General features: G+C 45.5%; 1 protein-coding gene across 1 annotated transcript in view; it reads left to right on the forward strand.

The window, feature by feature from the left end:
• LOC124595667 (zinc transporter ZIP10) overlaps positions 1–18729 on the forward strand; it is a 311075-nt gene that overhangs the window by 255360 nt on the left and 36986 nt on the right. The window contains exon 4 of the mRNA XM_047134512.1: positions 16223–16444. Coding sequence (XP_046990468.1) covers positions 16223–16444 — 222 coding nt within the window. The remainder of the gene's footprint in view (positions 1–16222; positions 16445–18729) is intronic.

The raw sequence follows: 18729 nt of genomic DNA on the forward strand, positions 1-18729 counted from the left end.
ATGGGCATACTTCTTGAACTCTATCCCCCTGTGCTACTCGAGAAGCAGACTTCGATCAATACATAACATTTTTAGCGCAACGCAATCTGACTTTCAATAATCCCTACAAAAGAAGGGCATGGCTAACAATAACCTATACCTTTCACGAATCACTTACCTCACAAAAATCTTCGTTACTCGAACTACTGCAATACAGCGAGCGCCACTACTGCCAGCTAAATAAAAGATTCAAACTACTGAAGGCACTAACTACTGATAGGCATACTTAGCAAATGAAAGATTTTGATAGAGAACAAACAATGTATTTACCTTAATAGTGTTCAAAAGTCATAATATATATATGAGTCATGACATTCAGTCTTACAAATTTACTGTCTCTGATGGACGCACGTCCAGATCATCCGCTCTCAAAACTCCACCATCTCTCTCCCCACATCCACCACTGCTGGCGGCTCACCCCCAACTGCACAACGCTACGCGCTGTTAACATCCAATTGCCCAACACTACAGTAGCGAACATTCCAACAATGCCAACCAGCCACAGACTGCACACAGCACAGCCAGTGATTTTCATACAGAGCGCTACGTGACGTTACCAACATAAAAACCTAAACAGCCTACTTACACCTAAACAGCCTACTTACACTGGCAACCTGGAAAGAAAAGAACGAATTAAATATTTTTATTATACGTGACGTTAAAAAGAGTATTTTGATTGTAGTCGACGAATAAGAAATCTCGACTCACATCTACATACTCCGCAAGCCACCTTACTGTGTGTGGCAGAGAGTGCTTTGTGCAGCATTATTATTTTCCTGTTACCTGTTCGATCTGACACTTCAATTACAGTCTCTTCTTGGAAACTTATTTGCGTAGTCCTCGTGGACTCGTGTAAACCTTCTCTGGAAATTTATTTGCAATCCCAAATTTTCCTTTCCTTTTCATGCCTTTTATTAAGATATGGCCATGTGGAACTCCCACATCTGACACTTTAATTTCTGGCCAAGGCATATAACATAAATATGACGAAATCGATGATGACAAGTAGACGCAATCTCCTTGTTAGAAGCACTGCTCGCTGGCTGGTGAGAACCCCGGAGAGCGCTGGAGATGGCACCGCGGGGTCAGAGCCCGCGAGTTGCGACACGCGGCCGCTTTCCCACGGCCATTGGCCGCACCGGTTGCCACCTCGTCTCCAAGTTGCGTTCCCTCGAATTTGGCCACGGCTGCGTACATGTGCCACTAATATGACGCCATAAGCTCGAACAGTCCACGGGTGTACTGCCGGTCCATAGTGTCCAACGGGCACAGTATTTCGGCGATCAGACATGTCGCCATCGTCAGGTGCGCTGACGAACTGATCGCCGAAATATTGTGCCCGTTGGACACTATGGACCGACAGTACACCCGTGAACTGTTCGAGCAAGAAATTCGCCGGGAGAAACTAAAGAATCATATGACGCCATAAGTTTTTACTCCCCAAAAGTTGGACAAGGTTGACACGATGCTGTCGTCGTCGTCTTTAATTTGAAGACTGCTTTGGAACCACCGTACGGTAGTCACTACTTTGCTTCCCTCTACAACCTATACCAAAGTGACGATTCCCAGATGCCTCAGAATCTGTCCTTTCAATCGATCGCTTCTTTTAAATGCGCCGTTAATTTTTCTTTCAGATTGATTCACATTCTGTTTACCAGTTATCCAATCAACACATCTAATATTCATCGTTCATTCGTAGCACCACACTTCAAACGTTTCTGCTTTATTCCCTTCTCGTCTTGTGTGATTATCATCTAGTGTCACTTCCGTTCAAGGCTTGCCCTCAGCATCGCCTGATTTAATTGGACCACAATCCATTATCCTTCTTTTACTTTTCTTGATTTTTCACTTTATATATCTTCAAAAAGCCATACATGTCACTCAACAGCTCTTCCACATTGTACCCTAGCTCTAAAGAAATTAAAATGTCGTCTGCAGACTTCTAACTTTTAATTTCTTGCTTCTTAACATTAATTCTGTTTTCAAATTTAGCCTCGGTTTCCTTCAGAGATTGCTCAGTATACAGATTGAGTAACATCGACGACAGGCCACAACACTGTCTCACTCCCTACTACATTCCCGATTCCATATCATGTCCGCCGATTCATAACTGCAATCTGATTTCTGTACAACTTGTAGGCAACATTTAGTGCTCTGTATTTTATCCACGCTACCTTCAGAATTTCAAAGAGCATGTTCGAGCCAACGTTCTCAAAAGCTTCCTCTATACTACAGATGCTACAAACGTACATTTGTCTTTCTTTAGGTGTCTCCTAAGATAACTCTTAGGGTCAGTATTGCCTCGTTGTACTCCTATGGAATCCAAATTGATTTTCCCATATCTCCAACTACTAGTCTTTTCTGTGCATAGTTCTTGTCAGTATTTCGCCATCGCAGTTTATTAAACTAATGGTTCGGCAATATTCACGCTTCCCAACGCCTGCTTTGTCTGGAATTATTACATCCTATTTGAAGTATGAGGGTATATCTTCTCTCTCATACAAGGATGAGCCAAAACATTATGACCACTGCTGACCGCGAAAATGAATGATGGCTCGTGGCAACGCAGGCACACGACGCGGCAAGGAATGTATATAAGCCGAGCAGACACGAATGGGGAATCGTTCTAGCGACGATACGAGACACAAAGGAGGAAATCCACTGACATAAGGGACTCTGACAGAGGGCAGAGTGTTACGATCTGGCTTTACGACTGGCGAAGCTGTTCGCATGCTACCGCCGTGAGCATCTGTGTTGAAGTGGTTGAAGGATGATGAAACCACAAGCACGCGGTAGAGCATCATGTAGTTCATCGTTCAGTGCACATTACAGAGCGTGGGGCTTCGCACATGGGCTAAAATACGTGGTCTTCGAGGACCAGTAGCTTTCTCTTGTGATTCCCGATTCTTCACAGAGAAATGATATGTCACGTCGATCTGACATTGTAGACAAGCACCTGTAAAAAAATACGTGACACTGTTCTCGAGGTGATAATTAAATTGTTATTGTTGTATCGTACTTTTGATACCACCTCAGAACCAGATTTTACAAGTAGCCACCCACAATATTTACAGTGCCATGAGGGAAACACTATGGGAGGAGAACGAGGAGAAAACTGAAACAGTAATAATGATTAGTGACCAGAACATACACACACATTTATTAGCGAATAATCACCTTTGTACAAATCGGCTCAGGCAGCAGTTCCTGAAGTAAAACTACTATTCCAGGAACTAAGGCTGGGTAGTAAACAGTTCTTGTCCCACTAGCATGTTCACTGAAGACGGGCTGGTGTGGACTCGCTAGAGGCAGACGATGCACCGCGGGCGCGAAGTTCACAAGTAGAAGGCGGTCTGAGCTGAAACTACCGCTCTGCTGTGGCGTCGGCGCACATCACTTCTCTGGAGGCGCCACTGCTGCGACTTCTTGGTGCGGCAATCGCTGGGATGTACGAGAGTGGGTCGAAAAGTTTGTCGCCTAACAAATAAAGAATGACAGAACTTTCATAATACGAACTTATTTTTTAATTAATACCTGTATACACTAATACACTTGCGGGCACGCTCAGATAACTTCTGCAAACGATTCAAATAGTACACTACTGGCCATCAAAATTGCTACACCACGAAGATGACGTGCTAAAGACGCGAAATTTAACTGACAGGAAGAAGATGCTGTGATATGCAAATGATTAGCTTTTCAGAGCATTCACACAAGGTTGGCGCCGATGAAGACACCTACAACGTGCTCACATAAGGAAAGTTTCCAACCGATTTCTCATACACAAACAGCAGTTGACAGACGTTGTTCGGTGAAAAGTTGTTGTGATGCCTCGTGTAAGGAGGAAAAATGCGTACCACCACGTTTCCGACTTTGAAGAAGGTCGGATTGTAGCCTATCGCGATTGCGGTTTATCGTATCGCGACATTGCTGCTCGCGTTGGTCGAGATCCAATGACTGTTAGCAGAATATGGAATCGGTGGCTTCAGGAGGGTAGTACGGAACGCCGTGTTGGATCCCAACGGCCTCGTATCACTAGCAGTCGAGATGACAGGCATCTTATCCGCATGGCTGTAACGGATCGTGCAACCACGTCACGATCCCTGAGTCAACAGATGGGGTCGTTTGCAACACAACAACGATCTGCACGAACAGTTCGACGACGTTTACACCAGCATGGACTATCAGCTCGGAGACCGTGGCTGCGGTTACCCTTGACGCTGCATCACAGACAGGAGCGCCTGCGATGGTGTACTCAACGACGAACCTGGGTGCACGAATGGCAAAACGTCACTTTTTCGGATGAATCCAGGTTCTGTTTACAGCATCATGATAGTCGCATCCGTGTTTGGCGACATCGCGATGAACGCACATTGGAAGCGTGTATTCGTCATCGCCATACTGGCTTATCACCCGGCGTGATGGTATGGGGTGCCATTGGTTACACGTCTCGGTCACCTCTTGTTTGCATTGACGGCACTTTGAACAGTGGACGTTACACTTCAGTTGTGTTACGACCCGTGGGACTACTCTTCATTCGATCCCTGCCAAACCCTACATTTGAGCAGGATAATGCACGACCGCATGTTGCAGGTCCTGTACGGGCCTTCCTGGATACAGAAAAAGTTCGAATGCTGCCCTGGCCAGAACATTCTCCAGATCTCTCACCAATTGAAAACGTCTGGTCAATGGTGGCCGAGCAACTGGCTCGTCACAATACGCCAGTCACTGCTCTTGATGAACTGTGGTATCGTGTTGAAGCTGCATGTGCAGCTGTACCTGTACACGCCGTCTAAGCTCTGTTTGACTCAGTGCCCAGGCGTATCAAGGCCATTATTACGGCCAGAGGTGGTTGATCTGGATACTGATTTCTCAGGATCTATGCACCCAAATCGCGTGAAAATGTAATCACTTGTCAGTTCTAGTATAATATATTTGTCCAATGAATACTCGTTTATCATCTGCATTTCTTCTTGGTGTAGCAATTTTAATGGCCAATAGTGTAGGACTTCTATTTCGACTCCAGCCAAGCGTTCACAGCATCAGTCACTGCATCATCATTGTCAAATCGTCGTCATTTGAGGTCGTTTTTTAGGTTTGGGAAAACAAAACAGGCTGATGGAGCCAAATCTGGAGACTATGGCGGATGACGTAACAATTCGAACCCGCAGTCACGCAGTTTTTCCAGTGTTGCGAGACCTTTGTGCACCGGTGAGATGTCCTGATACAAAAGAACTCCGTGCGCCAATTTTCCGCGCCTTTCTTCTCTCAAACGGAGCAGGAGCGTGCAATAGTATGATGCATTAATAGTTACGCCCTTTTCCAAAGTAATCCACCATAATTACCCCTTCTGCATCCAAGAAGACCGATGCCATCACCTTACAGGCTAATTTTTGCGCCTGGAATTTTTTTGGGGTAAGGGATGAAGCATATTTCCATTGTTGTGACTGTTGTTTCGTCTCAGGATTAAAGTGATAAACCAACGTTTCGTCCATTGTCATATATCTTGCAAGAAAGCCGTCCTCATCCGCTTCATATTGGCGGACGATTTCTTAACAATGCTGCACATGCTCCCGTCTCTGATCTGCATTCAAGACTTTCGGGATCCACCGAGATGAAACTTTCCGCATTCCCAAAATATCCAGAACAATGTCATGAGCACTCACATGGGAGGTTGCAAATGTTTCAATGTGGTGCAACGTAGTTCGACGATCCTGGAAAATCGTATCGTGAATTGCAGTCACTGTTTCATCAGTGGCAACGGTGACAGGCCTTCCGCTCCTTGGACCACCTTCCACACTCTTTCTTCCACGTTTGAAGTCGGACACCCAGTTTTTCACTGTTGTATAAGCCGTATCACTGTGTATTCTGCACCTTGGCCGTCATTCCCTTCAAATGAAGATATTCAATCACAGCACGGTTCTTGATTCTCTCGATATTCACCATTTTGCTTACACTATGGTATACAACGCATCATAGCGGCAAAACTAACAAAGCTGGAGCCGAGAAATTTGACTTGCGTACTCACAAAGGGTCGCCATAAAAGTAGGCAGTGTTGTTTGTGTCAGACATTACGGTAACTATCTCGGGCTAGAAACTTTTCAACCGCCCCTCACACACCGTCTCTTGAGTGGGATGTTGTTGACCTATCGACCTGTGGTGCTGCTCGGTGATGCGTGGTGTTCTTACGACTCCACAGTTGTGATGACAATCGTATGTAAAAAAACATCACCTAGCAAATTGCTGACTGTCTTCCTTCATAATAATTACAAATTACATTTTTACTTCTCCAATGTTACGTGCAGACACCTCATAAAGAGGCCAGTCTCAGAAAGATAGTTAGACCAAATACTCAAATTGTACGTTGGAAACTATCAGATACCAGACCTAATTACCCCTATTTCCACGCCATTCATAATATCGAGAGCTGCGGAACAGAAATGTTCAGAAGCGGCTAGTGTTGTTGGTTGGCTTATTGCGGGTAGCCAATTCAAACCTGATCACCAGCAAATATTTATTACTTAGTATTTATCAGTTTAGAAGGTTTCTTATGTGTTTAATGTTTAGATATTGTGTAATATTCCATGTTAGCATAAACAGCAGCACTATTTGTGCAGTAGGCAGTTGTGTTATGTGTGTACATTGATGTCTGTAATAAAAGTGGTTTCAGTGCAAAGTGTTGTACGTAACAGACGACCATGCTTTCGAATGTGGACTTGATTGTGGATACGAAGTGACGTTGTTTGGTGGGAACGCCGGTTACTTCGAAACATCTGCATGCCGGCCCCGGTGGTCTAGCGGTTCTAGGCGCTCAGTCCGGAACCGCGCGACTGCTACGGTCGCAGGTTCGAATCCTGCCTCGGGCATGGATGTGTGTGATGTCCTTAGGTTAGTTAGGTTTAAGTAGTTCTAAGTTCTAGGGGACTGATGACCACAGATGTTAAGTCCCACAGTGCTCAGAGCCATTTCGAAACATCTACATCACCATGGTCCTAATTACGTGATGTAAAAGCCGTCGCCCTAATGGACAGGAACCGGAGTGCAAGCAGCATCGTTCCCATGATCTGTGTATTTCGATTAGTGGATTCCAAAGCAGCAGTAACTCAGGTCGGCGTCAAGCATCCGTCAGTGTTTTCAGAGACGTTGGTCAGGACCCGAGGAAATCTCTCATATAATTCGAACGAGTTTCCAAATCCAGTATGTAGTATGACCTGGTGGAAAATCGCAAATGGGAAATACGTTCAGCCAACAAGACGATGTATTAGACGAACAACTATCAATGACAGAACAAAGCTCTTTGAATTTGTCGTTATAAAAAAAATACAAATATTCTCAGATGGGACTTTACAACTTCACAAGCACCCATTGAAAGTGGAAATCATATCTCCAAACTGACGAAGCGATTCCAACAAGCACGTACAACAAAGATTGCACTGAATGGTTGCATGCCATCAAAGAAGTTGTTTTCCTGCCATCACCAATGGGACGAGTTCCAGTCAATCCAAGTGCTCAGTTAAACTGTGAAGCTTTATCACTCAAAAGAAATCTACATCCCAGAAAAGCATTCATGAGCCTTGAAGGTGGTCAGGGGGAACTTTGGGTCACTAACTCATACGAGCAACCGCAAGTCAGCCCTAAAGATGCACTATCTGATCAAAAGTATCCGGACATCCCTGCTGAATTGACCACTAGATGCCACGAGAAGCGGACACGACGGTATAAAATTAGTTGGGGAGCATTGGTCTGTCGTTAGAGAAACAGTAACAGTAGATAAGGGTCGGTCAGGAGGGCCCGTTGTCTTCGAACGTGGGCTAGAAACAAATCCAACAGGGCGTTTCAACCATTCTAAAGCTACTCAAGTCGACTATTGGTAATGTGATACTACAGTGGAAACGCAAAGGAATAGCCACAGCTTAACCAGACCGACCTCAAGTACTGACGAACTGAGACGGAAGAGCACTGCGGAGGCTACAGGTGAACAATCGCATGAAATCAGTGTAAAAAATCACTCTAGAGTCCAAACGTCTACCAGCAGTTCAGGTAGCACAATGAATGTGCATAGGGAGTTAAAAAGGCACTTAAGTGTGATTTGCAGAGTATCCATGTAGATGTAGAATGGTTAAGCAGCTTCTCGAAGGCTATACATTTCTGTAGTCAATGCTAAGCGAAGCTTGAGGTGGTGTAGAATGTGAAGGCACTGGGCAGTAGATGACTGGAAACAAGTGATTTGGACTGATGAATCACGCTGTATCTGTGGCAGTTCGATGGGAGGGTTTCAGTTTGTGCGAATGCCTAGAGAATGTTACACGCCATCGTGTGTACTGCCAACACGAACTACAGGGGCGGTGGTGTTAGGGTGTGGGACTTTTTATCGTGATTAGGCTGTGATTGCGCTGTAGAAAACGCTAAATGTGGAAGGATATGAACACGTTTTATAACTCTGTCTACTGCTTATAATAAAGGAATACATCGGAGAAGATGACTTCTATCAGCATGAAGCGCAAGCTGTCAAAAGTAGTATGCGAGACAACGGTTTGTGGAGAATAACATTCCTGAAATGGACTGGCTTGTCCAGACCTGAAGCCAATCGAAGACCTTTGGGATTAGTTAGAACGTAGATATTATCTGGTTTTTGCAGTTAAGGGAGAATCTGCTGCCACTCCCCCCACAGAAATTCAGACACCTAATTGAAAATGTCCCCACCGGAGATTAAATAGTCACTAAGACGAAAAGTAGCCATGTCCCATATTAATGTACAGTTAATGTCCACAGACATACGTCAGGATACTTTTGATCAGATGACGTATACAGCTGGCCCAGTCCAGGAGGGGCAGCTCATTGCTTCGCTACAACTACAGACACTGCAGTGGAGGAAGCTGCTATCGAACTGCTAATAGGATCTGGCCCGATCCAGGAAGAACTCCGGCGAGTGTTACCCATTCTGCGACAGTTCTCGGATGCCTTCAGTTCTGAATCGGAGAAAAGGCAGACCAAGCGGCCAACGATAACATACCGCATCAACGCTGGGGTCATTCACCAGTTAACCGGCACGTTATAGAGTTCGTCGGCTGAACAACGCATTGTTCGGGAAGAAGTGGAGAAAATGCTCAAGATGACGTCATTGAACCTTCAGAGAGTCCTTGGTCCTCTCCTGTGGATCTTGAGGATGAGGCATTTCTGCATTGATTTACGAAGACTGAACAAAATCACAAAGAAAGATGTCTGTCTTTTGCAGGTAGCCAATCACGCATCCCGGAAGTCCATTGGCTGCTTTTACACACCACCCAAAAACAAAGAGCCTCACTTTAAACGTAATGCGCAAAGACTGCAAAGCTACAAAATCTTGAGAAATCGGCAGCGTTAATTCAAAAATATTGCACAATATCACGTTTGTCAATCCAATTACGGACTGCTTTTTTCCGACTGCTTTTTTCCGTCGTCGTTTCCAGTGTATGCTGGTTAAGGAGTGCATTACCACGTGTCCATTGAATACACATTTCTATTGGTACAGTCGTCGCCCATTACAGTCGTGACATGATTTACTTGTCGGCCACAACATCTGCATTTGCCGGTAAAGCACGACGATAAACTTGAGAATTTCCCAACTCCCTTCATGTTATGACCACTAATAGGAGCTGTCTTCTTTTCAACAGTCCGTCACATCGGCGCTGCATGTGCTCGTTAGCACTCTTAAAAGCAGTGTCAACTTAGTTGTTGGCAACTGGGATGACATATGCCTGAGCGAGCAGCCGCAGAGACCAAGGACCCGGCAACCAATCCAATGGCTGGAAGCAAGCCACGTGTGCGCACTTACTTTAGCAACCATAGAGTTAGTGAGTTGTTTTTCGGAACATACATAGCGCTGTATTGCCCGTCTGAACGTCGTAGAGCGATAAGGAACTTCTTTTTCACTGAATATTCAAATCGAGCGTTAAAAATAAGTGTCAGTGGAAGGAAATAAGTGATGTTGTTGCGGACGAAGGAATGCGTGACAAAAGAATAATGGAACTAGATAATCAAAGATTTTAATGTACAAGCAACTTTTACTCAATATGCAACGAAACATATTTCATAGAACGAAACATAAATGTTCAGCGTCAATGTTACCAACAGTTTTCCTTTGGTAAAATGCCATGTCTGAAATGGGTGTCCTTTCCCTGAATCAATGGATGGTCTCACCAAATAACCTCACTGGCATCTCAAGTAATTTGAAAATCTTGTTACCGTAAATTTAAATAAAAAAGCTTCTGTCATAGCCTTACTATTTCATTCTTACAGCAGATAGTGCACAATTTTATTTATTTTTTTTTTTTCGCTTTCGTAGCCTGAGCAGTCGGAGAAGCTAACATCGAGTATAGATTTAAGTGTCGGGAAGTCTTTTCTGAAAGTATTTGTATGGAGTATAGCCATGCATGGAAGTGAAACATAGACGACAAATGGTTTAGACAAGTGTTGTGGCGTAGCAAGACAGCCACGCCACGGAAGTAGCCGAAAGGCACGCGTTTAGTTCACGCAGGCAAGAGATAGGTCTGTAACAGGATACGTAATGAATGCTATAAAGAAAAGTACGTAGCTTCTGGAATACTTAACTTTAATCCATCCTTGTTGTATACGTCGCTCTTGACGATACAAGTGAAACTCTTTAGATACAAGCTATGTAAGGCTAATGGCGCCTTGCTAGGTCGTAGCCATGGACTTAGCTGAAGGCTATTCTAACTATCTGCTCGGCAAAGGAGCGAGGCTTCGTCAGTGTAGTCGCTAGCTACGTCGTCCGTACAACTGGGGCGAGTGCTAATCCGTATCTCGAGACCTGCCTTGTGGTGGCGCTCGGTCTGCGATCACACAGTGGCGACACGCGGGTCCGACATGTACTAATGGACCGTGGCCGATTTAAAGCTACCACCTAGCAAGTGTGGTGTCTGGCGGTGACACCACAACAAGAAGAGGATAGAAGCTTTCGAAATGTGGTGCTACAGAAGAATGTTGAATAGAGTTGGGGAAAAGAGAAATTTGTGGCACAACTTGACTAGAAGAAGGGGTCGGTTGGTAGGACATGTTCTGAGGCATCAAGGGATCACCAATTTAGTATTGGAGGGCAGAGTGGAGGGTAAAAATCGTAGAGGGAGACGAAGAGATGAATACACTAAGCGTATTCAGAAGGATGTAGGTTGCAGTAGGTACTGGGAGATGAAGAAGCTTGCACAGGATAGAGAATCATGGAGAGCTGCATCAAACCAGGCCCTGGGCTGAAGATCACAATAACAACAAGATACTACACTTTTTCATTTTTTGAAGTGCACAGTTTTACACTTCTGAACATTTAAAGAGAGTTGCCCATCTTTGCGCCGCTACCATATCTCATCAGCATCTGACTGAATGTTTGAGCAGCTTTTATCAGACAGTACTTCTTTATAAAATTATAGATAATTTGAGGCTAGTATTAATGCCGTCTGGGAAGTAATTAATGTACGGCATGAACAGAACGGTCCCAAACACACTCTCGCGGGTTACAGCTGAAGTTACTGCTACATCTGTCGATGAATATCCATGCAAGATGAAGAGGCTGCCTCCCTGTACACTGAAGTTGTTCCATGGTCTCCTCAGCCTGGTTGCTCCTACTTTTGCTCGGTGACAACCAGTTGGCACTGCGGCAGGAGGACACTGTACTGCAGCCTCGCAGGAACTACGCGCCGGCAGTGGTTACCCTGCAGCTACTCACATCTCTCGTTCAGTGGACTACTTGTGACAGTATGAGTCGAAAGCGATGTTGTATTGATCGTGTGACGAGGGTTGGAGCTAATCGTTCGCAACAAAAATTTTGTTATTGGCAAGAAGAAAGAAACGAGGCATGGTGTGCCTCCTTTTATTGTAGAGCGTCTACACCACGTACACTTTCACGTAGTCTGTCAAAAGTTCACAGATTTCTCAGAGCACATTTTCACACGGTTACAGTTCAAGTAGCTATCTTTTAAATAATACTGAACAGAAGTAGCTACACTCAAAGAATCTACCATCTACATCTATACAGGGTGTACCAGAGACACTCACAAGCTGTAGGAACAGGTTCCTTGCACGAAAACTAGGAAAAAGTCCAGTCAACACGAGCTCTAAGATGCGTACCTTAAGAGTTATGAGCACTTGTTCACCTTCAATACTATGAAATACATCTCTTCTACTTGAAGTTTGCTGATTTCCATATTTTTGGAGGAAATAACATGGACCAAAACAAGAAAACAGTCTAGCAAACATGGGCTCTAAAATACACATCTTAAGAGCTGTGAGCACATGTTCAGCAGAAGAGATGTTTCACAATTAAGATACGCATTTTAGACATTTTTTCTCGTTTTGGTGTAAGGAACCTGTCCCTGAAACTTGTCAGTGTTTTTCTGGTGCATCCTGTATGTATACTCTGCAAAGCACTGTGAAGTATGGGACAAATAGTACGTAGCATGGTACCACACATTCCAGTGCCGCATGAACTATGAACCGCGAGGACAGACGGTTGAAATGCTCCTGTGCGTGTTACAGTGAGTCTAATCTTGCCCTACGGTAACAATACGTACTTGGTCTTGAAACTTTATAAATAGGCTCTGGCGATATAATTGGCTTCTACCTTCCAGCATCTCCTTGACGCTCTCCCATGGGCCAAGCAGACCTGTACCCATTCATGCGGTTCTTCGTTGTACACGCTAAGGGTGTCCTTGTTAGTCTTATTTTGTATGGGCCCCACACACTTCAATAATATTATAAGATGGATGCCATGAGTGTTCTGTAAGCAGTCTTCTTCGTACTCTGATTGCAATGAACTGAAGCCTGCCACCTGCGTTACCTACTATTGGGCATATATGGTCACTCCATTCCGTAGCTCTACAATCTATTGCACCTAGGTAGCTGTAAAAGTCGGCCCAATATTGTTATTGGTATTCTCGTGAAAGCGATTGGTACTCACTCTGGGAAAATGTTCCGACAGTTTTGTCTACTTCTATTTCGCGTATTTAATCAACATGTAGATTAGTCCTGATATTTTACCGAATAAACGTATAATAGATGAAACTTGCTCACACAGGGTGGCGGACGATAAACCGCCCTCGAGTACTAGACTGGTCATTGTCGCTCGCCAGTTGTCTTCTGTTATTTCGAAACTGTTTTGTATTGTCAGTACGAAAGCCCTTGTAACTTAGTTAGTGTGAAGAAGGTATCTCAGCGACATGTATCCTCTTCAAGAAAGAATCGCAACAGTGGAGGCGTACGCGTCTACTGGCTAATTTAAGGGCACGCGGGACATTTCTGCAAAGAAATTTCCTGGCGTTTCCGCACCAGTAAAAAGCAGCACACATGATTTGGTGACAAAGTGGCGTACTACTGCGTCAGATGCAAATGCATAAAAGAATAGAGCTCCGTCCGTTCGTACACCTGCTGTGATGGCGGATATTCGAGCACGAATGATCGAGTCCAAAGAAGTCGACACACAAATTTTCGCAACAAATGGGTGTTTCGTGTAGGCCTTGACAACGTGATTTACACCGTATTAGGGTATCAGCCCTACAAAGTGACATGCGTCCAAGAACTGAAGGAGGAATATAAGGCAAAACTTGTGCATCAGTGTATATGGCTATGTCAAACAGTTGAGAGTGGCATGTTGGATCTGCTGCTGTATTCCATGAGTGGAGAAGTATGGTTCCATCTGACAGGACATGTGAACTCCCAGAACACCAGATACTACTCAACAAAAAATCCCTAAACGATTAATGAGGAACCTCTTCACGAGCAAAAAATCGGGGTGCCGTGTGCCGTGTCAGAAAGTCGGATTGCGGGATTGAAACAACAGTAGACGCTGCGGTATATATGCGAATCTTTTACAAATTTTACGCACAGTTTACCCCGCATCCCCTCCCCCACGACGTAATTATGCTGTCTTTTAACAGACTGGGGCCACCTATCATACTTCACTTGAGTCAATCCCATGAAATCATGAAAGACTGACAGAAGAAAAAACTGCAGCAAAGGATTGCGGTCGCCGCGATCGCTGGACCCACCTATTTTACTTGTGACTTTTATCTGTGGGGCAGTCTACAGGGAAAAGTGTGTGCAAGAAACCTAGTAACGTTACAAGACTTGAAGGAAAATATTCTTGATAAAATTGTGAGAATTGATGCCGCAGAGTTGCGCAAAGAGTACATTAACATTTGGGGCGCGCGTAAAAGTGCATTGTTGCACAAGGTCGTTTTCAGCAACTAATATAATGTAATGCAAAAGATAAGATCAATTCAGTTAGCTTATTTGTTATATCTTTATTATCTAGTTATTACATGTTTATCTTTTTGTTGCTGTGTCTGCTCGTGGAGGGCAACAATTCGTGCGTAATTGGCGAGCAGTCTGTACCCGGAGCCGGTTTTTCGTGCGCCACCCTGTATTATCCTATACGACGCAGTTATAGTGATCTGCTAGCCGCTGATCCACATATCTTTGTGATTAAATATAGCCTTCTCATTAAAATCGTTATTAATAGTAGAGACTCTTGAAATTATTACCGAAGCTCAAAACAACCAATGCCGTCACCATACGGTGCTCGAAAAATACTCTACTGGCCATTAAAATTGCTACACCAAGAAGAAATGCAGATGATAAACGGGTATTCATTGGACAAATATATTATACTAGAACTGCAGAAATGCAGATGATAAACGGGTATTCATTGGACAAATATATTATACTACAACTGACATGTGATTTAATTTTAACGCAATTTGGATACATAGATCCTGAGAAATCAGTACCCAGAACAACCACGTCTGGCCGTAACAATGGCCTTGATACGCCTGGGCATTGAATCAAACAGAGCTTGGATGGCGTGTACAGGTACAGCTGCCCATGCAGCTTCAACACGATAGCACAGTTCACCAAGAATAGTGACTGGCGTATTGTGACGAGCCAGTTGCTCGGCCACCATTGACCAGACGTTTTCAATTGGTGAGAGATCTGGAGAATGTGCTGGCCAGGGCAGCAGTCGAACATTTTCTGTATACAAAAAGGCCCGTACAGAACCTGCAACATGCGGTCATGCATTATCGTGCTAAAATGTAGGGTTTCGCAGGGATCGAATGAAGGGTAGGGCCACGGGTCGTAACACATCTGAAATGTAACGTCCACTGTTCAAAGTGCCGTCAATGCGAACAAAAGGTGACCGAGACGTGTAACCAGTGGCACCCCATACCATCACACCGGGTGATACGCCAGTATGGCGATGACGAATACACGCTTCCTATGTGCATTCACCGCGATGTCGCCAAACACGGATACGACTATCATGATGCTGTAAACAGAACCTGGATTCATCCGAAAAATGACGTTTTGCCATTCGTGCACCCAGGTTCGTCGTTGAGTGCACCATCGCGTCTGTGATGCAGCGTCAAGAGTAACCGCAGCCATGCTCTCCGAGCTGATAGTCCATGCTGCTGCAAATGTCGTCGAACTGTTCGTGCAGATGGTTGTTGTCTTGCAAACGTCCCCATCTGTTGACTCAGGGATCGTGACGTGGCTGCACAATCCGTTACAGCCATGCGGATAATGTGCCTGTCATCTCGACTGCTAGTGATACGGGACCGTTGGAATCCAGCACGGCGTTCCGTATTACCCTCCTGAAGCCACCGATTCCATATTCTGCTAACAGTCATTGGATCTCGACCAACGCGCGCAGCAATGTCGCGATACGATAAACCGCAATCGCGATAGGCTACACCGACCTTCATCAAAGTCGGAAACGTGATGGTACGCATTTCTTCTCCTTATACGAGGCATCACAACAACGTTTCACCAGGCAACACCGGTCAACTGCTGCTTGTGTATGAGAAATCGGTTGTAAACTTTCCTCATGTCAGCACATTGTAGGTGTCGTCACCGGCGCCAACCTTGTGTGAATGCTCTGAAAAGCTAATCATTTGCACATCACAGCATCTTCTTTCTGACTAACTTTGATGCATCCAATAACAGCTCGATTTTTAGGATGGCCGGCGTTGGTAGTTGCTCCAAAAACGAACCAGCTCGAGGTCTTCGCGTATCACAGAGCGCAGGTTAAATACTCCTGTAAGACTCGGTGCGCTTCTTTGGCCGTCGCGTGGTCGTGCAGATGACGTGCCAGCAGTGAGTGGCCCGGCCTGAGTGGCTTGGTGTGGGCTGCCCGCAGAGACGCCGCCGGGGGCGCTGCCGGGCCCCTGCCTGTCGGCGCAGGAGCTGCTGCGCTCGCACGGGCTGCCCACGCACCACGACGTGCTCATCTCGCAGCCCGTCTTCCTGCACCTCTGCCCCGCCATCGTCTACGAGATCGACCAGCGCGCCTGCTACGCTGCCGCCAGCGCCACCGCCGAGAGCCACGTCCACCAGGACGTCGTCGGTGCCACGGCGGCCGGTGCGTACCCCAGCCTACAGCTAATTTACCAAATTTAACCTAACAAGCAGTAACCAGCTTCGAATTTCTTGTAACTATTTATCTAATACTAAAATGTAGACTTTCACGGCCGGAAATGGCATGTCCATTATAATTATCCGGGCTGTTGAGACAGCCACGCAGAAATCATAGTGACGTACAGGCTACTGCAAAAACTAAGGTTTTCCTGCCGTTTGTTAAAAATGTAACGGAAAGAATAGGGAGGATCTTGACGAAGCGGAATATTACCGTAATTTACAAGCCCACCAGGAAGATACAGGGATACCTTAAGCCTGCCAAGGATGCTCGCAAACCATTGGAAAAAGCAGGAGTGTATAGGGTCCCATGCAGCTGTGGAGATGTTTATGTGGGTACCACTAAAAGAACTGTTTCAAAACGTTTGGAAGAGCACAAGGGAAATTGTAGAAGAGGAGAAACGGAACGATCACCTGTTGCGGAGCATGCTTTCCAGCCCGGGAACCACAATATTCGTTTCGAGGAGACGCAAGTACTAGCGGGCACAAGCGGATATTACGAAAGGCTCTACAGGGAGCCAATCGAAATCGCCAAACGCCCTAATAATTTCAGTCGAAAGGAGGAGGGCGTGAAATTAAACGGTATATGGATGCCGGTGTTGAAGAAGATGTGTACCACCCGTCCACTACTGGGTGATGGCACTGACGTTTTCAAAACACGTGACGTCACGCCTCGGCTCGGGAACGCGCGGACACGGAATTTAGCGGCAGTCGGTAGCGAGTCAGTGGGTGTGTTGGACCTTCCATCGAGCTACAGACCCCCTTGAAGATGTCCTCCGCAGACGAAGGCGAAACGTTGGGAATTAACACAGAATTCATCAACCAACCACGGCACAACAGCCCGGATAATTATAATGGACAAATATTTATCTACAGAAGCAACGCATGCACTCTGAACGTGGTACGTCCGTCGTCAGAAGCTCTTAGACTTACGAGCTCACCAGACAAACCATTAGTCACCTCCTATGAGAGCACTCCAGTCACTGTGGAGCAGTGTAGCACTTCTGTACCTGTATACTGCAGACACGTGACCCTCCATCGCTGGCGAAGTCATGGCTGTGGATACGAGCGAGCACGCGCGCACGCCTATGTATGTGCGTGTGCGTTTGTTTGTATGGAGTCATACGTCGACATGCAGATAGGGCCCGTTCAAGGCCCAGCGCCAAACGCATAGGAACGTCAGATGCGCCCAACCTACTCAAGGTGTTCGTAAATTACCGTTACAAACTTCTAGGAAGTGCAGAGGAGAATGAGTACATAACATTTTTGAATAGGAACCCATGTCTGCAAACGTCTTCCAATGACGCCACAGAGCGTGAAAGTTGTAGGCGCCGACGCCTGAAAATGTATGTATGCACAGGGTGATTCCGCGATGATGTAACGAACTTTCAAGGATGATGGAGGAGGATAAATTTATCAATTTGAGGTAAGAGCCTCTGCACCGGGAACGAACGAGTCGGAAATTGTAAACGAGAAACCTTTCTGATACCTCTGACAGTGGAATACATATACTGGTACTGTTGTTCCTAAGACCTCAAACTGATACATTTATCCTTCTCCAATGTTTGTAGCATCATCGCGGAATCACCCTATATATCTACAAGTTCTGCAAGTTTGTAACGGGAATTTCCGAACACCCTGTATGTATAGGCTCTTTACCAAGTGGAAAATTTGTATATGGGGTGTATCACAGTTATTAAAGGCAAAAAATGACAAAGATGAGAGTACACGATATGAGAATTAAAAAAAACCAGTAGTCATGGCTTTAAAACGAGTCTCCTGTAGGATAGTTGGGAATGTGTGGTTATGAGGCACCACTGAATGGTTCAAATGGCTCTAAGCACTATGGGACTTAACATCTGAGGTCATCAGTCCCCTAGACTTAGAACTACTTAAACCCAGCTAAGCTAAGAACATCACACACACCCATGCCCGTGGCAGGATTCGAACCTGCGACCGTAGCAGCAGCGTGGTTCCGGACTCAAGCGCCTAGAACCGCTCGGCTACAACGGCCGGCGGTACCACTGACTTCGGTATAAAATATTGTCCTATCAAGTGTAAATATGTTTGAAATGTTAATTTTCGCCGACCGCTGTGACCGAGCGGTTCTAGGCGCTTCAATCCGGAACCGCGCGACCGCCACGGTCGCAGGTTCGAATCCTGCCTCGGGCATGGATGTGTGTGATGTCCTTAGGTTAGTTAGGTTTAAGTAGTTCTAAGTTCTAGGGGACT

The sequence above is a fragment of the Schistocerca americana genome, chromosome 2 (genome assembly GCF_021461395.2).
Source record: "Schistocerca americana isolate TAMUIC-IGC-003095 chromosome 2, iqSchAmer2.1, whole genome shotgun sequence".
Taxonomy (NCBI): Eukaryota; Metazoa; Arthropoda; class Insecta; order Orthoptera; family Acrididae; genus Schistocerca; species Schistocerca americana.